Source organism: Aulostomus chinensis, chromosome 9, assembly GCF_037954235.1.
Source record: "Aulostomus chinensis isolate RoL2024-O1b breed Wild chromosome 9, RoL_Achi_v1.0, whole genome shotgun sequence".
Taxonomy (NCBI): Eukaryota; Metazoa; Chordata; class Actinopteri; order Syngnathiformes; family Aulostomidae; genus Aulostomus; species Aulostomus chinensis.
The window spans coordinates 15,190,880-15,209,801 of NC_141328.1; the positions used below are offsets into that span (position 1 = coordinate 15,190,880).

General features: G+C 38.9%; 1 protein-coding gene across 1 annotated transcript in view; it reads left to right on the forward strand.

The window, feature by feature from the left end:
* The first annotated feature begins 3,870 nt into the window (after positions 1–3,870).
* plch2a (phospholipase C, eta 2a) overlaps positions 3,871–18,922 on the forward strand; it is a 62,005-nt gene continuing 46,953 nt past the window's right edge. The window contains exons 1-2 of the mRNA XM_086213934.1: positions 3,871–4,630; positions 16,323–16,469. Of these exons, the coding sequence (XP_086070060.1) occupies positions 4,366–4,630; positions 16,323–16,469 (412 nt within the window). The 5' untranslated portion in view covers positions 3,871–4,365. The remainder of the gene's footprint in view (positions 4,631–16,322; positions 16,470–18,922) is intronic.

Below are 18,922 nucleotides of genomic sequence, written 5' to 3' on the forward strand. Positions count from 1 at the left end.
ATGCTTGTGTCATAGTGAAATGAGTGTTTTTGCTCCTTGTTACTTTTAGTATTCATGATAAAATGAAAGACACAGTCTCACTCACACACACACACATGCACACATATAAGTTTTTATCATGATTAAAACAAGATATCAAGATAAAACATCAATATCACCTCATTTTGTTTTGCATGATACTCTTGTTTTGTGACATTAACAGTAACAAGCAGGCATAATGCTTCTGCGGTCAGTGAGTAATCACAGTTAACTAATTATGATATGAGTGTTGCAGCAATATCATGACATGTACTGAGAGATGACTCTCACCTGCACATATGTTTGAGGTATGATTTGAGCAGAGAAAGGATGCCCAATAAGATATGGCATTATTTTAAGGACATGAGTGAGGCACAATGACAAATTTTACAAGGAATTAATCATTTTACATAGCAAGGAGTTTCTGAGAACAAGTCGTCAGTTAATATCATCTGAAATGTAAATGGGAAACTAGTTATTTTGTCGTGTATTAATTGTAATTAAAGGAATAATGAAAATAAATGAACTTCTTCAGATAATGAAGCTTTGCTAGGGATCCCCTTGGAGGTTCCAGGGTGCTGGTTGAATGTTAGTAGTTGTAGTAGTATTGGAAAGTAACGTGGCACTTTCTCTTTTAACACAGAAAATGCTTAAGTATGTTCAAAAACAACAATTTTTATCTTTTTGTAAAATAATTGTAGTTCCGACTCATGGAAATGGATTGATCTGATTTAAGGGTAAAACGGTTCAGCGGGCTCAGGATTTAGGTTGTGTTGCAGTTTTTGGTCATCGGTTTTATTTATTTTGATTTGTACATTACAAGGAGGAAAAATATCCCTTGCACAAGCTGAAATGTATAAATAACAACAGTGCAACAATTACAAACGTAGTCGCAACTGTGTTTGGCTGTCAATTATGGTCGCTATTGCACTAGAGGCTGTAGTACTATATCTACTTTCAGTGACAGCGGAGATTGTACTGTATGTGCTGCATATTCAGTGAATACACATAGTTTGTACAATGTACCTGTTTGTTTCCCTGTGGAACCAGCGCATAGTGTTTTTGCTGCAATTTGAACCTTTGGGTGTGTTTTGAATGGTTCAGGTTTGTTTGTTTTTTTTGTACAGTTCAGAATGACATCCTGAATTTTCTCTGACTCAAGCTTTTATATTCATTGGGCCTCTCAGATTGCATAAAATAACTGTGTGTGTGAGTGTCCCCCAGTGAAACCCTGCAGAGGGACAGACGATGCAGCTCAGTGTAATGTGGTAGAGACGGCATGGTGAATTCTGTTCATTCAGTTGAGGAAATGTGAAGAAAAGCCTTGCTCTGTGAGGGAAGCCTGCCATTATTTCCATATTTGTATATAGTATATCCACATTAAGCAGTTTTCGTGATTGAGAATAATAATATATTTTACAGTTTAAAACATTTTTCTTGTAAAATTCCTCGATTCTGGCCTTTTTTTTTGTCATCACAGAAATCTCCTGGTCCCAGATGATTTCATTTTCTGTTTTTGGCCTGCCATAAATATGTTGAAATAAGCATATAAGCTGGCTGATAACCACAGACATGGAAATGTTGGTATTACGCCTTGCAACTTCATCAAAGGAAAATAATATCAACTTACAAAGATAATCGGGTGACTGCAATTGCTGGACACTCCTATTAAACTTGTTTCCAACAAAGGGTCCTGTCTACATTTAGATTGGATGAAAGGCATCAAGTTGATTCGTGTTCACTCAGGCGACATTCACTGTTGCGATGACTGAATCAGAGTTAGCATGTGCACCTCAAAACAGAAAAAGGTTGATTTTACGTATTCATTTTTTTTTTAACCAAGGGTGGACAATTCTAATTATTCTGTCTTTATTTCTTTGTTATTAACATTTGGCCAATGAAAAATCCTTTAGCTTTTGGTGACAGATTAGTCATAGAACCACCTGGTGGAAACAAGAAATTACAGGCTCTTAGATTTGATGTCCTCCTCCTAATGGGTCAACCGTAGTAAATTCAGTCAGAATCACCCTAGGAACATACTGTACACTTAGGTTGTACAGTATGACAAATTAGTGAAGGGTCAGAATGTGTCCACAATCCACTGTTGCAAAGCCATTGTATAATGCTACAGTGCACATTCTAGCTGTAACGGTTCTATGCTCGTAGACGTAACACATCGTACGTTTTTTTTCCTCCGCCAAATCTCTCTGTTTATTCAAACTATTGCTCAGACTCTCAACTGGGCTGATGCAGCTGGGACTTACAGGAGATGCATTATAAGATGTTCTTACATGTGTTGTACTTTTGGCATTACTGCTTTAGTTCTACCAGGTCTGTCTGTGTGTACAGCTGTATTGTACAGCAGTGGCCATTACTACTTTAGCTACATAAACAATGGCATGTTGTACAGTAGTTTTGCTTTTCTAAATCTGAAAATAGCTTTGTTTCCTCAACTGTATGTAATGCAAGCTACATTTCTCCAAACAAAACTGCCACATTAGCATAACAGGCCATAACTGTTGACTTTGAAAACAAACTCAGTAAGTCACGCGCATAGACTTGTATGTATAGTTTTGGAAATTTATGCTTAAACTCCAAGCTGTCAGCAGTAGCAACATTTTACATGCTGGCTTACTCTTACTTCAGTTGGCTTGACCATTAAGGTGGTACTTTATGTGTTGAATCGATGTCAGAGGATTACTCTCCACTTTAGTAGGTGAATGTAATAAATACTCATGTAATGAGACACCATCCTGCTGGTCTCTTCTGCTTTAGATTTGCTGGTGCTCTGCTTCTATCCTCTGGCAGTGTTGAGACACACACACTCACAGCTGTATTCTGGGAAGGCCATATCTACTTTGCTCCTAATTTACTCTCTCCCCAACCATCACAGTGTAACTGTAACCAAATACTCAGCAGTAGCCAATCACATGCAGAGCATAGGCAGGTATTCTGCTGCTTGCTAGCACTAGGCTAATTAAAAGTGATATTTTTCAAGGATGAAGCCAAACTTGAAAATGAAAACCCAGCAAGGGAATGGAGGGCGAATCCCCTTGAAACAGAAAGTTGTGTGAGAAGCGAAGGTCTGGAGAGAATATAAAAGAATGAGTGCTGCTGCACTATCGTTTTGAGACTACGGTAATGAGTTGTTCTGCATGCTCAGAGTTTACGGAGAATTTGTCATCAGAAATAAATATGAAACACTAGAGACCATGAATACAGCAGGTATCACATATGTGTCCATGCACCGTTTAAAAGCCTTTTCTTGCCAACACAAGTGAAACGATGCTGCATCCTGGTATACTACTCCCAAAACCCCTCTGTCACTGTACTCGGCAATGTCTGAGCAGACCAGTGCTTAAAGACCCTTGCGTTCTTAATTAATTCAAAATTCATTCATGTTCTTTATTTTTTTTTCTTCAAATTTTGTTAAAGCCTCAACCATAATAACGTGATCAAAATACTGAAAGAAATGGCAATTTATTATTTAGACCTGTAAAAATGTGAAAGGTAATTTTGGCTTCCCCACAGTGGTGAAAAAGGGGTAAAAAATAGCAAGTCCTCTCGGGTGTCATTGTCATTATCACTGATCAGAGGTGGAGCTAATCAATTCCTGTGACTGTCATGTGACTTAGGAAAGAATGCAGATTGTACTCTTCTCTTTTCCACTGAATACAAAATCTGGATATTAGTTGGCTTTTTGCCCAGTGTGAACTTGTTCTTTGATTGTTCCTGAAGTTTAAATGAAGCTGAACAAGCGGCAGTCAGCCATTCCCTACCTAGCCTCCTCACCATTTTTTCTGTGGGTCATTCCGTTTCACTCCACACATTAAGCAAATCTCCTAGCCCAGGATTACTGCTTCTGAGGGATTTAGGATTTCTGCCTGCCCAACACATGTTGTACAGTTACATTTGAATCTTCTCGCTGTGCTGCAGCCCCATTCTCTCTTTCAGAGTCAATTTTGACACAACTGACGAATGCTAGATAGGGAAGGAATAAAGAACTGATGGCGCTGCATGAAGATAAATAGCAGTGTTTTTGTATTTGAGATGGAGGAATAGTGAAGGGATGGCAGTGCAATAAGCAGGTTTGCTGCTCCAATAACATTACAGGATTATTGACCAACTGTTGATACCATTCAGTGAGACAGAGGAATCCTTTTTGTGGGCTTTTTTTTCTCTGGATTGAATTTTGAAGAGCGGAAACTACCATCAGGCGATAATATATGTTTTTAAAGAGCCGAAGAAAGAACTTTCCTGCAAAAACACCCAAATCTGCATTCTATTCAAATGCAATATCAGTGGAAATACTCTCTTGATTTTTAGGCACATAATCAGTCATCGCAAATGAGCACACACAAGAAGAGCAGCTTTTTCTCTATCGGCCCAGTGTCTTCTGCCCTGATGTATTCAGCTTCTGTGGCCGCCACTGGTGACATGCCTGGACCTCCGGCTAAAGGAGCCTTCTCCTCAGAGGAAGATGAGGACAAAAAGAATGTGACAGCTCAGTGCAATATCCAGCAGAAGACCTCTTTGTCCTATGTGGTGGAGGAGTTCTTCTGGATAGGCAGCAGCATTGTGGCCTTCTCCAAGTGGAGGCTTGGCTACATGGGTAAGATGAGCTGATTGGAAATGAACAATATCAACATTCTGTGTAAATACTTGTGTGTAGCATAGAACACAATTGCCCATCATTGTCAAAACCAAAGTCTCAAGACAAAAATCAGGGCTCCAGACAAACCAATTTAAAAATTGTTTGGGAATTTTGATAATCCCCAAATATTTTTATATCAATTTTTATTTTTGTTCATTTTTCTAAATTTGCTTTAACTAAAATACTCAAGTTGGCAAGCAGCAGGTGTGTGTTTCATTGCAAAGACTAATAACCAGATACTTCCTAAAAAATTATTCCACCACAGTGAGCTGTAAAATGACAATATATTTTGCAAGCTTGAAACATATTCAAACAAGCACAGGCCTCAAATGCTGACGTATTATCCAAAAAAAAAAAAAGAAAAAGATGAAAAAAATGTTTTCATGGACTATTATTGAACATCTTCCTGTGAATATGGCCTTAACCTTGATATTTTAAAGCAAGCAATTACAGCTGAATGTTTTCTGAAAAACCAAATGGTCTGTAGAATTACATAAAATATGAAAATATATGAATCATTCAGCCAAACATTGGTGGACTCAAGGCATATACCTCACAAAATTTAAAATATTGCATCTCCGTAGCATTTACAGAAACTGTCTTTCTTAGGCAAATCCTCACTGCAAGTTCCCAATTCATGAACATACTGAATTATGTCCCACTGGTTGGTTATTGACAGAGTTAAAGTGTGGAAATGTCAGAAAATATTCAAATTGAAATAAACGCCCACACACCACGACATTGCCCTGCTGATCCTATACCCCTTATTAGACCATTATGTTTGGTAAGACTGTTTTTCACAGTCCAATAATTTAGGTTATAAGGTCACAGAAAATTCCAGCGCTTATTTTGGAGTTTTACTTTCATATCTGTGCTCAACTTGGTTGCCTTTTGAGTTGTAACTTTACACAGCCCTACTTTATTGGGTTTGTTTGTTTTTTCTGTGGACCATGGAATCTCACGTGTGTATTTGTGTGTCCGTGGCTGCAACATATGGCCTCCAGACAATCCCTCCTTGGCTTAACCTGGTGCCCTGGAGGAGAGTAGCTAACCCTGCCTGCTTGGCCCAGGCAGCACTCATTTAACTTACCTGGTCTCTGTCAGTTACCTGTTGTCTGCTTCCTGCTTTAACCCTATTAACCAGCCACAGCAGCTGTGGCCTCCAGCAGGACTGCTAATGCCAGTTAAATACTGTTGTATGAATATAGGTCATCCCATTTATGTCCTCAGAAAAGCTTGTTCAGAAGATGGACAGGCCAACATATCCGATTGTTGTTGGTGGTTAAAAAAAACAGACATGTTCCCAATATTTGACTTTGGTGTATTGAAAATGAACTATTATTTTACAAAATGTCCTCATTCAGAGTAGACTTGGTTATTATCCATCATAATGATTTATTTAGTGTAATGGGACGGACAAGGAGTGGTGACTGAAGTGTCATTTCTCTTAAGTAGAGCATTTCTAAAACAAAATGAAAAGGGAATTTTCCTTGTTTTCTTTCTGTACAAGTTTAACATTGTTAGTAAGCAAAATTCACCAAATTCAGACATGCTTTTGCAACTTGAATAACATTTGGTTGATTTACCATTTTTAATGGGTGAAATTTTAAATCAAATATGTAAAAGGTACTTTGGGCTACGGCTGATGGTTAATTTCATTAACAGTAACTGTGTTATATAATTCATGGTTTTGTTTATTAAGATCAGTGAAACAGTAGAGGAAACAATCACAGTTTCCTTTCCTGACTTAAAACCAGCTTGAACAGGGCTAAGAACAATAACCCTTATTCATAAAATGTGTGAAGGTGCAAATCTATTCTTTATGACAAAAAATTCTTGTAGTTTGTTACAACAAATTTGTGTTAAAATATTTCAAGAGAATGAGGTCCTGTTGTTCCGTCAAAAAGTTTCATTCGCTATCCTACAAGTTCATAAATGCACTTCCACATGCACTTTTACATTCTATGAACTATTTTAAAATTATTTTCGCTGGGTAATTTATTTTCCATCCATCTTAATCACCAAGGTATTTACAGGTGGAGAAAATAGGACATCCTTAATTGAATGGTCACTCATTACTGTGTTCCCATTATTAAAGCTTACACATGGGCTTGATTTCTCCTATTTTAACATTGAGTAAATAAACTGTGTTCTCCCATAATGGACTACTGCATCCTCACATGGGTTAAATCTGAGTTTGTATCTATGGTAACTGACCCAGACCCCCACTAGTAAAGAGTGTAGGCATACGACTTTTTTGTTTTGTGTTCCTCTGTGTTTTTAATCGACTTTGTAAGCTGCATCTTTTTTTTTTTTTTTGTCTTTTGTACTTATTTCCACTAATTTAATTTAACAGGACAGTTTTCTTCCAGTACAATTAGATTTCTTTTTCATCTCTTCTTTTATTGTTTCCTCTTTCATCTTCTCCATCTCACTGCCATCCATGATTTTATTTCCTCTTTAGAAATGCTGTCTTTCCCCTTTCTGCTTTTTAAAGCCTGGTCCTACGAGGTCTTAAAATGTCCTGACTATGAATATTTTGTTTGTTTGCTCTGTAACTCCAATATGAATTTAGTGTGTTAAAAATTATATGACAGAAGTACATTTAACCAATTCATGACCCTAAAACCTAAAGAGCTGGTAATCTAGTCACAATCTTCACCAACTTTAAGGCACAACCTGCAACTTTTAAGGTTTGGCTCCTTTTAATAAGGTCAACTTCACCATGTCATGCACTAATTCAGAGCAGATCGAAACCAAATAAACAGTGTGGTTGCACTGCCTTCTGCAACATCAGCACCAGCTGTGAACTCGTCTCAAACCTACTGGACTGTTAGTTAATTGATTAAACTAGCCTTTATCCAGGCTTAATCAGACTTCCATTGGCTATGATTAACCTTTCCAATGGATAGAAATGGGTCAAATGCAGTCACCGCTTAAATGGATGCTGTGCATTTTGAGCTATATTTGGAATCATAATGTGTATTTCCTGGCTGGCATCAGTTATGAATATCACAACGGTATTGCTTCTATGTGGGCACTCCATAATGCACAGTGTTGGGTGGGGATTCAACAATTTTTGAAACTTCCTTTGGGACTGGCATACATCACATGAGCAAACATTTCCTTCTAGTTGACTGGCAGGGCCAACATAGACAGGCCTCCCTCCTAGCGTCCTCATCCATGAGTTAATTGTGTTCAGGGCAACCACAAACAGAGCGTATTCCATGTTGACACAAGCTTTTGATAGCAGTTTGATTAGATTTTCCCTCTACACTTGGGAAATAAAATATCCTTCTTGACAGCAACTAGAAGAGACTCATAACTGACCTGCTTTACACCTCTCAGTGTTTTATCATATCAGCTGTGGATAATATTATGAGTGACTCTGAAGATACTTTTCACTCATTGAGAACAAAGACTTTGTAGTGGGTTCTCAATCCCCATCCCTATATGGGACTGATCAGTGAATCCTGACAAGAGGAGGAGGTTGAGCCATTTAGGCCAGTGTCAGGAGATAACATCACTAAAATGACATCTATACCATGCCAACCAAACATTTGACAGCCGCTTGTGCATTTATCATTGCCTTCTCTTTCTCTTTGACTGAATGAATGAAGACACTTCAAACTGTTGCATTCACTGGGCATGGGGATTTCCATTCCCCCAGCACTTAAAGAGTCAACCCTTCCCTTGAAGTCATTTAAATTGATTGCTACATGTTGTATTTATGTAGCATGAAAGAGCCAAGTAATATAATCTTTATGGTTTAATTGGTTATGGACAAAGCTCCCTCTACACTGGACTGAAAACCAATCTCAAAGAGCCATGATAATTGGTTTGTTTTGTTTTGGTCTGATAGCTCATGTACAACATTTACAGAACAATTATAGAACATTCAGTGTATAGTTACTGGTTTTGTTGCATCAATATTAATCATGAGTCACTGTATCTTTAAATCACTTTTAATTACGTATGACTGACCAGTTTTTGAAAATGTTGTTACAGGTAGCTTTTTTTTCTTGTTTTTTTAGGTTTAAGACCAAAATAAAGCTTAATTGCATTACACTGAAAAATTTAACATAAAAGGCCTGCTCAGTTAACATGTCTCTGAGTGTTTAAATATGGCAAATGTACATTTTTCTTTCTTTTGATACTATAATTTGCTATATTGGACATGACACCAGCAACCCTCTTTTTAATGGCTGACCACATTATGCCTTATGGTGTCTCCTTTTTCCTCACTGCTATCGTTGGATCAGTAAGGCACATCCATGCTTAACAAACTGGTTCTACATTCATTACTGTTGTAAAATATGTGTGCAATATTGAATTGGATTTAGTTGACATTGCCCTTGAAAGCCAGTCGTCAAATTCATCTGAGGGGCCTTTGAGTCTGGTGGTCCTGGCTCTGGTTCTTTACAGTGTCATCTCCCAGAAGACAACATGTAATGTCATGGTGGGGACCAGGATGCAAAGACTTGTTTAGAATGTTTCTTCACCTGCCGAGGGAGCAGGCACTTGAAGTGGTCCACTAATTTTCTGTGCTGTGTGTGTGTGTGACCCTCTGAAGGACTCTCTTCAGCCAGAGTGTACCACACTGAGATATAGTACTTCTTTACACTCTTGATAGAGGAATGAATATTAGACAGACGTATAGCTGTAACCAAACTAAATATTTTACAGTTGCAAGAGTGAATTTTACACAAATTTCTCACTGGAAACAACTCTATTAAATAGTGAATGAATTTCGTAGAGAATGAAAAACACAAACATCTGTCAGTAACAGTCCTTCTCCCTGTCTTTATTCCTGCTATGTGGGGGGCTGCTGTCAAGCTACAGACAGATATCATTTAAGTGGGTTCATAGCACACACACACACACACACACACACACACACACACACACACACACACACACACACACACACAAACAAACATTGCATTAAGTGCAGTCCTTAATTGGACATTCCATTGACTTCTTTTCATGTGGACAGCCTAACCCAAGCCTGTACCAAAACCAAAACTCACACCTTAGCACTAACCTCAACAACAACCCATCAACTCACAAGTATCTCATAAATTATATTGTGTCACATTAGGCCACATCTTTGGTACCTATGAGGACTAGGGTTAAGTGTATGTACCAGAAAATGTCTCCAATAGTTGACAAAAAAAGGTACACACACACACACACACACACACATACACCATTGTTGCAGTGCCTATATAGCACAGACTCCTCCCTCTCTCATGCTGCTATGTTTGTGTTGTCCGTCTTCTCATTTATTCATTCATACGTTCCATTGTTAATGCACTAAAAATGCCAAGTATAGAAATCCCAAAAAAAATGTTTTTATACAAAGGAAACAGCAAGAGTGCTGTTAGGAAATACTACTTGATTTGAGGGCATAGTATTGCCTACACACTATGGAATCTTCTTTCCTAGGTTCATAAGTAATCATTTAACTATCGGAACCGAACATACTTTAATGACTTCTTGTCCAACAATATGAATTTCATCCATGTTTAGGGTCCCTCACTGAAAATAGAGGGATGTAGTTCCCTGCTGAGTTCTGTTAATGTTATTCTGTGTTGTTTCCATTGATATTTTTTCAGTCCCAAAAGGTAGCAGAACTGTTCTCAGAGAAGCACCTTCTATATTATCTTGGTCCTGTGCACTCTCTATGGAGAGCCCATGAGGTGCATCTGTGCAGTCATGCAACTCAAACAGTCTGTACCCATGGACTAATTCTGTTACTGCTCTGCCTATTTCTCACCTCGCATGCTTTCAGAAACATGCCTTGGTATAGTGTTTAGCTGTAAAAAGAGCTTCCAGTCACAAGGAATCTCACACAGAAGATTTCTTGTTGTGCTTAATACACTGTCTAGTTAACTTTATACTGTTGGAATTTGTGTAATTTGAATGCGTGGTGGAATTGTGTGTGTGTGTTTGTGTGTGTGAGATCGAGCTTGCACGTGGGATCAATTGGCACCCTGCAATGAAGAGTTACCCTGTGGGTACTATGGTGGCTGCACTATTGATTCTCCCAAAAAGGATGATTGTGATTTCTGTGCCTGCTGGATGAGGTAACAAGAAAGTCAAACATCAAGTCATGTCGGTTGTCCTCTCCACTGGTTCAACTGCTTTGCTTACTCACAACATTGTCACATGCATCTGTGGAACAGTTTGTTTACTGTTAAAAGCCTACTACAGTTAGGATTGTTGTTGTTTTGTGCACTAATTTTTTCAGTATAACAGTCATGTCAATTTTTTTTTGCAACTATGCTATGCTCTTTTTAATACTAGCACTGTTTTCATTAACCAAATATTAATACCCAATGAATCTCTCTTTAATTGCTGTCAAATAATGACAGAAATAATGATCACACTTTTGAACACATTTTCACATTAAAAGCCTGCTACCAATGGACAAAGTATTGGGGATCATCATTTGAGAAACTGTTTCAAAAAATTAAAACACTTAACTTATTTTTTGTGCTTACCCAATAGATTAAATACCAGATATGTCATAGATGTAGAAATTATATAGAGTCCACGATTGCAACAGCTGTATTCTACTGTTGCTACTTTTATACTTGCAGTACAATCCCAGTATTTCAGTGATGGGTATCACATAACTTTGTGCTAATACTAATGGAAGCAGTGCTGTCTAGTGGGGTTATTTGCATACCTCTGGTTTGATGTGACAGCTATGTTTTATGTAAAATGTTTCTTTTTTTTCGTCTCTTTTTATTGAACAGTGGTGTCCTGGAAAACAAAAACATGCCTTTGTTTTGGTTGAAAAGTCAGTCAGTTGCAACCTCATAAAAAAGTAATTGTTTGGAAAATGCACTTGTTTTTGATACCCCAGTGGGATTTCTTGGCTTAAAGGAAGAACTCTCAACACATGTTTAAAGCAATTGTTCTCAACTATACAGTATGAACACATGGCTGCTGCTATAAGGCACATATGGCATTATTGCCTTGGCGAGTGTGAATTGTTGGCAAGGGAGTGCTGAAATGGAGAGCTGAGTTTGCGCTCCACTTATTTATGTATTCGCACCAGTATGTTCACAGTTGGGTGATGCGATCTCAAATGAGTGAACAGGTTAGATCTGCAGCAGCTACATAACCAACACATATTTGCTCTTTCTTGGTCCATCTTCATTGAGGGTAAAGGAAAAACTGTAATGGTGATAGTAGATTAGAGGATCTAGGGATTACACAGTCAGTGGATGCCTTGTGGGGAAGCTGTTTGTATTGTGGACTCAGTCTCTGTTTCACAACTGTAACACTCGTAGTGCTTGACAAAATTAAAAAAAAAAAAGCTGTATTGACATGGGTATCCTTGGCCAATGGTCTTCATTTTTGCTGTGTAATGTTTTTATATGTGATGACAAAACAAAACTGTATGACAGGAGTTGCACTACTACAGCCCCATTGAGGCCTGCTCCTCTCTGCCTCTCGCGACAACCTCAAACCTTCCTCCATGAGATGAAGGTCATCACTTACTCGTGTGGACTCCAGTAGATGAGAGGACCCAGTGTGATCATTTACTGGAATAGCAGCATACTTGCAGACAGAGCCTGACTGTGAGATTAACTGTTGCACTCAGGTGACTAAACATCATCAAAACAGACAGCCTGTATCAGTAAAAAGCATGAAGTGAGTCATAGAAAAAGTGATGCAGCACATCTCAATATGACACGTTTCTCTGCTCTTGTACCATTCTCTCTTATGGATGAACTTTTATGTCCTAAAGGGAATTACATTATCTTGATTATCTATCAAGAGACAGGGATATCTGTCTCTTCAGAGACATGAGAGGCTACCGTTATAGAGCAAATTAAATCATCCTGGCCCAAAATCTCATTTGTTTCTGGTTACCACAGGTTACCCTGGCAGCATGTGACTTTTAGGCTGTTGTACTGGATGGTGGTTGGACAGTCTAATTTGGATTTAGCTGAATATTTACATGACACTAAGTTAATCAAAATAGTTGATAAACATGGTCAACATGTGAAGTTGTTTTTAACCAGGAAAGATGAGATTTCTGGAGCACTATGAACAATTTGATACATTTTTAATGCACATTTTATTATGTGACTAAGGTCACTTGTTTGAGAGAGTTCAAAGTAATCTTGAGGACTGTAATCTTAATCGTCCTCATTGTTGTCTTCCACTTATCCGGTTGGTCTGGGTTGTGGGGGCAGCAGCCTCAGCAAGGAAGCCCAGACTGTCCTCTCCCCAGCCACTTCCACCAGCTCTTCCAGGGGAATCCTGAGGTGTTCCCAGGCCAGCTGAGAAATATAATCCCTCCAGCGTGTCCTGGGTCAGCCCCAAGTCCTCCTCCCAGTCAGACATGCCAGGAACACCTCCCGAGGGAGGCATCCTCACCAGATGCCCAAACCACCTCAACCGACTCTCCTCGACGTGGAGGAGCAGCAGCTCTACTCTGAGCCCCTCCCGAATGACTGAGCTTCTCACCCTAACTCTAAGGGAGAGCCCAGCCACCCTGTGGAGGAAACTCATTTCAGTCGCTTGTAGTCGCGATCTTGTTCTGTCAGTCATTACCCAAAGCTCTTGACCATCGGTGAGGGCTGGAACGTAGATTGACCAGTAAATCGAGAGCCTTGCTTTTGGCTAAGTTCCCTCTTCACCACAACGGACTGGTTTAGCACCCACATCACTGCGAATGCTGCCCCAATCCGCCTCTCAATCTACTGCTCCATCCTAGATCTCACTTGTGAGCAAGACCCAGAGATACTTAAACTCCTCCACCTGAGGCAGGATCGCCCCCGTGACCTGGAGTGGGCAGACCACCCTTTTCTGGATGAGGACTATGGCCTCAGACTTGGAGGTCCTGATTCTCATCCCAGCTGCTTCACATTTGGCTGAGAACTGTCCCAGCAAGAGCTGGAGGTCATGGATTGATGGCGCTAAGAGGACCACATCATCCGCAAAAAGCAGAGACGACGTCCAACTCGACCCCCTCCACCACCCAGCTGCACCTAGAAATTCTGTTCATAAAAGTTATGAGCAGAACCGGTGACAAAGGGTAGCCTTGGTGGAGTCCTCACCGGGATCAAGTCCAACTTACTGCCGGCAACACGAACCAGACTCTCACTCCTCCGGTAGAAAGACTGAATGGCCCTTTTGAAGGAGGCCATCCACCCCATACTCCCAGAGTACCCCCCACAGAGTGGTAATGTTAACCATGGGACCATATTACTTCACTGCCATTTTGACCTGAATACCGTGTCCATTCAAAATAACACGTAACAGCAGTGATGGATTGTTCCATTTGCACATTGATTTAGCCTGGCTATGGCCTCGATATGTGGAACCAAGCCCCAGGGTATGTTAATATAGTTTTGTCCTATTCCCCAAACCTCTTACTGCTAACAGTAATGCCTGGACAGCCACAACTCTGCTGCAATTTCAGCATTTGATACAGGGGTCATTTTAACCTTAAAACGTTGTTAATACTATTTTAAAAGTTTTAATAATTGTGTGGCTCATAGAGTAAGTGATAAGTTATGTAATTTTGCAAACTGGAATACAGTTTTGCTTTTGGGTTTTGCTTTTTTGATTTGGGGAACATTTTTAACCTGAGCACGCTTTCACAAACTACTAAACAAACACTACAAAACCACTCATGCAACTGCGTAACCTGTTTGCTATTTATTTGCCTATTGACACACTATGTGCCACAATGTAAGGAGTGGACACATGTTGTGTCTTTTCATCAAATAAATAATTACTCTCTATATGTTCAGATTGTGGGGACAGCACAGTGGTGCAGTGGTTAGCATTGTTGCCTCACAGCAAGAGGGTTCCAGGTTTGATCCCTGACCCAAGAACGGGATCTTTCTGTGTGGAGTCTGCATGTTCTCCCTGTTCCTGTGTGGATTCTCTCCGGTTACTCCGGCTTCCTCCCACAGTCCAAAGACATGCAAAAGGAGACGAGGCTGATTGATACTCTAAATTGACAGTAGGTGTTATTGTGAATGGTTGTCTGTCTACATATGTTGGCAACCTGTCCAGGGTGAACCCCACCTCTCTACCGAATACAGCTGGGATAGGCTGCAGCCTCCCCTGACCCTTAAGAGGATAAGCGGAAGAAAATGGATGGATGAATGGATGTTCAGATAGCATCTGTTAACTTTGAGCTAACTTGGGTAAGAGCTTGTTTACAAGATCAGTCTGAAGCACAACCCATCTATTGCTTGTTCGAAGCCTGTTGAGGGCAAAGCACCCAGTGCAAGAAACAACTCTAAAAAGGAACTGGGTATATGTGGAATGTGTCTGAGCAAATGTATGTAAACATGTTTTAACACAAGGTTAAAAGAGAGCTGCATTAATCCACCATTTTTCAATTATAATCAGATTCTAATGCATAACTTCCAATACAGATTCTCAATGTCTATTTTTTTATGTTATTAGTGTTCTGTTGGCATGTTTTTCTTTGTGTTTAATATTAAATATCATGAGGCAGTAGGAACCCACACTCCACATCCTTTTATTACACTCAAAAAAATGTACACAAGTGCTATACAATTAAATGTATTCCATTGAATTATTTTGATATATTTTTTTATATTCATTAATATTTTTCATGTGTGAAGAATATTTGTTACACTGACATTTTGAACATCTTTAGAATATCTTGTGTAGGGTGTTTACTGTGATTTGTCAGGTACAGATTATGACTTGCATGTAAGGAAACCAGAACTAGTACCATCAAGCAACAATACCTTGATGCAGTCCAGAATGCCAAAATGTTTGTTTTATTAAGTGTGGTGCTGTGAAGAGCTGTGCAAAGGCTTTTAATTTCAATAGACTTTCAGCCACTTACGGCGTCATATTTCTGTGGGTTCTCAAAGAATAAAATGCAGCGATAGCAGACTTGTTAAATTCATGTGTGTCAGCAGTCAGGAGGATATTGCTGCTGAGATGGCCAGATTTCCTGTGTCTTGTGAGGAAATTATTTGATAGATTGTGACAATCACTTGAAAATTGGCCTATTGGGTGTAACTGCAGCCTGGGGCATTTGAGTGTTCACACCAGCCAGACCTTGGCTGGTTACCTCACCATTAGCTTCCACTGGAGGAACTGTCATTCAATCCTAAATAATGACAGGGGCACCGTTTGTCTTACTTTATTGTCAGTCGCCCATCTCACTAAAGCTAGTCTTGTTTTCCAGGTGTTGTTTTATTAATAGAAGATTTCTGCCGCAAAGTGGATTTAGACATTCAGAAAGTGTTGCTGGTTTGTGGAGATCATGTTAAAGGGGTTTTCAATGAGAAATTGCCTCTTTGTGTCTACCCACTATCCCTTTCTCTGCCTTCCACAAGACAAGCAAAGCCCTGTCAGCAGTGACTGACATTTCCGATGCTTTTACTATGCACTGCCTTCTGTTCATAAGTCTGTTTTGATAAATAGTTGTATTTTTCATGAGAGCAAGGATGGAATTCTGTGGATAAACACACACATGCACATTCAGTCCCTTGAAAGAAAACAAGACGTGTATTTAAGTCTGTATGTCACAAATTTTTTTGGGATTGCACACACCAGCAGTTTCCCAAATGAAAATATTCCTAACTTTTGTTCTCCTTTTCTATACACTTTATTCTCTTTTCTCTAGTGGAGAAATGTATGAGCTCCATGCAGATGGGGACCCAGATGGTGAAGCTCCGTGGCGGCTCCAAGGGACTGGTTCGGTTCTTCTATTTGGACGAACATAAGTCCTGCATCCGCTGGAGGCCCTCCCGCAAGAATGAAAAGGCCAAGAGTGAGTATCTTCGACTCCATCTGAAAGTAACAAGGGAACAGAATTTCAAATCTTTTCTTACTTCTGTTGTTTAGAGTATTCAGGGTGCAAATGTATAGAAATGTATTTGTGCCATTTTTAATGTGGTAGGCCTCACTGAATGTTATCAAGAATTCCATTAGCATATTTCCATTTTCCTTCTCCATATGTCATTCCTCCAACAATCGCTGACAATTGCTGGAGGTGTCAGTCAGCAAGATTACTCAAAAACGATGTGGCCAGTTATGCTCAATTTTGGATTGGCTACAGCAGAATCAATAAAATTTGGGGGCAGATTAGTCATAGCGCCACCTGATGGCTAAAAGAAGGTAAATATTTTAGCTGGCTTTTTTTCCTTCAAGTGGGTTAACTAGATCTATCTTAAATATGGTCAGACACACCTTAAGAACTTGGTGATGGGTTTATGTGAACACACTGAGTTTTTATTATAAGGTGTACAGTACAAATTGAGTAAGAGGTTGCTCTCTAGCACCCCAAGTGGGGTAATTAATTTCCTTTTGTTTTGTTTTTTTGTAAATAGAAGAGATATTTGCATGAATCAGCTTTCCCTTCATGCAAAATCAAAATATTATGAGGTTTCACCACCTAGCTGCTCGATGGAATTTTTTTTATTGGAATTATTTTTTTTATTTAGGCTTTTTACTTTCTATTTTTCAAGCATGACAGAGATACTGTGAAAATCTAGATTCAGTGGAGTGATATGTAGATCATAATGAGAAGTAGCGTAAGTAGTGTAATTTTATCACAGCTCCAGGGTTAAATCTGATCACAGCTCTGCGAAAGTTTAAACCAAAAGACCTTAAGAACACGAACATGTTTTTTACCTGTCTGAAAGCGCCCAGCTTTCAAGGGGCATTGTTTTTTTGAATTTATTTTTGAGCTCGTAAGCTTTGATATGGACTTCCCACTGAAGTAATAATATAGGCAAAACATATCACCTATCACCATCTTCATTAAATAAAGGCTGTGCCACTCATAAAGAAATTGACCATGACCAGCACCCAAAGTTGAACAGGTTCAACATTTCTCAACTCTCTCTACCTCACTGTGCTGCTGGCATTGTAGTATAATGTAGTTGGCCTCCCATTGCATTTAAAAACAAAACAAAACAAAAAAAACCTTTGACCTCCTGACCCCATGAAACACCTTCACAAATTTTACTTTTTTGTTATTTCTTGTTACAAATTGTTAGAAATTATGCTTCTTCCTCCTTTTTCAGTGAGTATTTTGAATTGTCTTTAAAATGTGCAACAAGCATGAATATAAACACTTTTCTTTGAGTATGTTACATGGCAGAAAGGTATGTTTGAAACATTTTACACTCTTTCAAAATAGGCAGAATCACCTTTTTTCCTGAATAACCTGAGTTACCTTTTATTTTTACATATCTATCTATTTGTCATTTCTATTTTTTTTTTTTTTTGTTACACCCTGCTAATTAGATAATACCTTTTCCGTGCAGAGGCTCCCTGCTCAGCAGTAAGTAAATGTGGTGGACCAGGGAACACCAGAGGAAAGGGAGTTTATAATCAAGTGTAAGTTTTGGAGGTGACTTTACTTATACAGTAAATTTGTGAAATGTCACAGGAGTCTTTTAAATATAGAACTCCATAATTGTTACTAAGAAATTTAGTTTAACATGTTTGTGAGGCATCTTTGTACAACTAGCTTAAGTTATTAGGCTGGCAAGTGCTGACCTAATTCATAGGTGTGCTAACAACACTCAGAACCTCCAGTGCTTTCCTAGAAATTATTTAGAAACATTTTTTTAGATGATGCATTTACTTTAAAGTGATAGTAATATATTGACTAGTTTCTACATGAAAATTATAGCAAAATATTATGACAGCCTTGAAAATGAATCCCCCAATCACAAGGATTAGAATGAGTCATTTTGTATTGTTGAGAGAGTGGCATTATTGGTGTAGAATTTTGCTGGGTCTGAATGGGTTGACAACCCAAAATTGTGAGAACACCTAGTGTATTCACCACAGAATTGAAACAACAGAAAGTGGATAAAATTGGGTCAGTGTTTTTATCTTTGGCTTTTATGTTACCATGTTTTTTCAGGTCTGAGTCTGGAAGGCCAGTTTTTATTTAAAAATGAACATTTAATTTCAGTACTCATCACGAACCAAATCATTCTTTATTGTTTTAGAATTTAACAAAAAGCAAAGGGACTTTGTAGCAGCAGCTGCCAGTATAACTGGGCTACTCATGGGGGCTCGGTTTCCTGTTGCTCTCCCTCCTCTGTAACCCTGGATTTAATAAGCTTCTTAAGTCAACTTAATTATTCATCAGCTTTAATCTACCCAAGCAGTGTCTCAAAAACATGTGCCATTAAATTAAAATGACACAAACATACTTCAATTACAGCTGAAAATACAAAGATGTTTTCAGCCAATGTCTTTCAT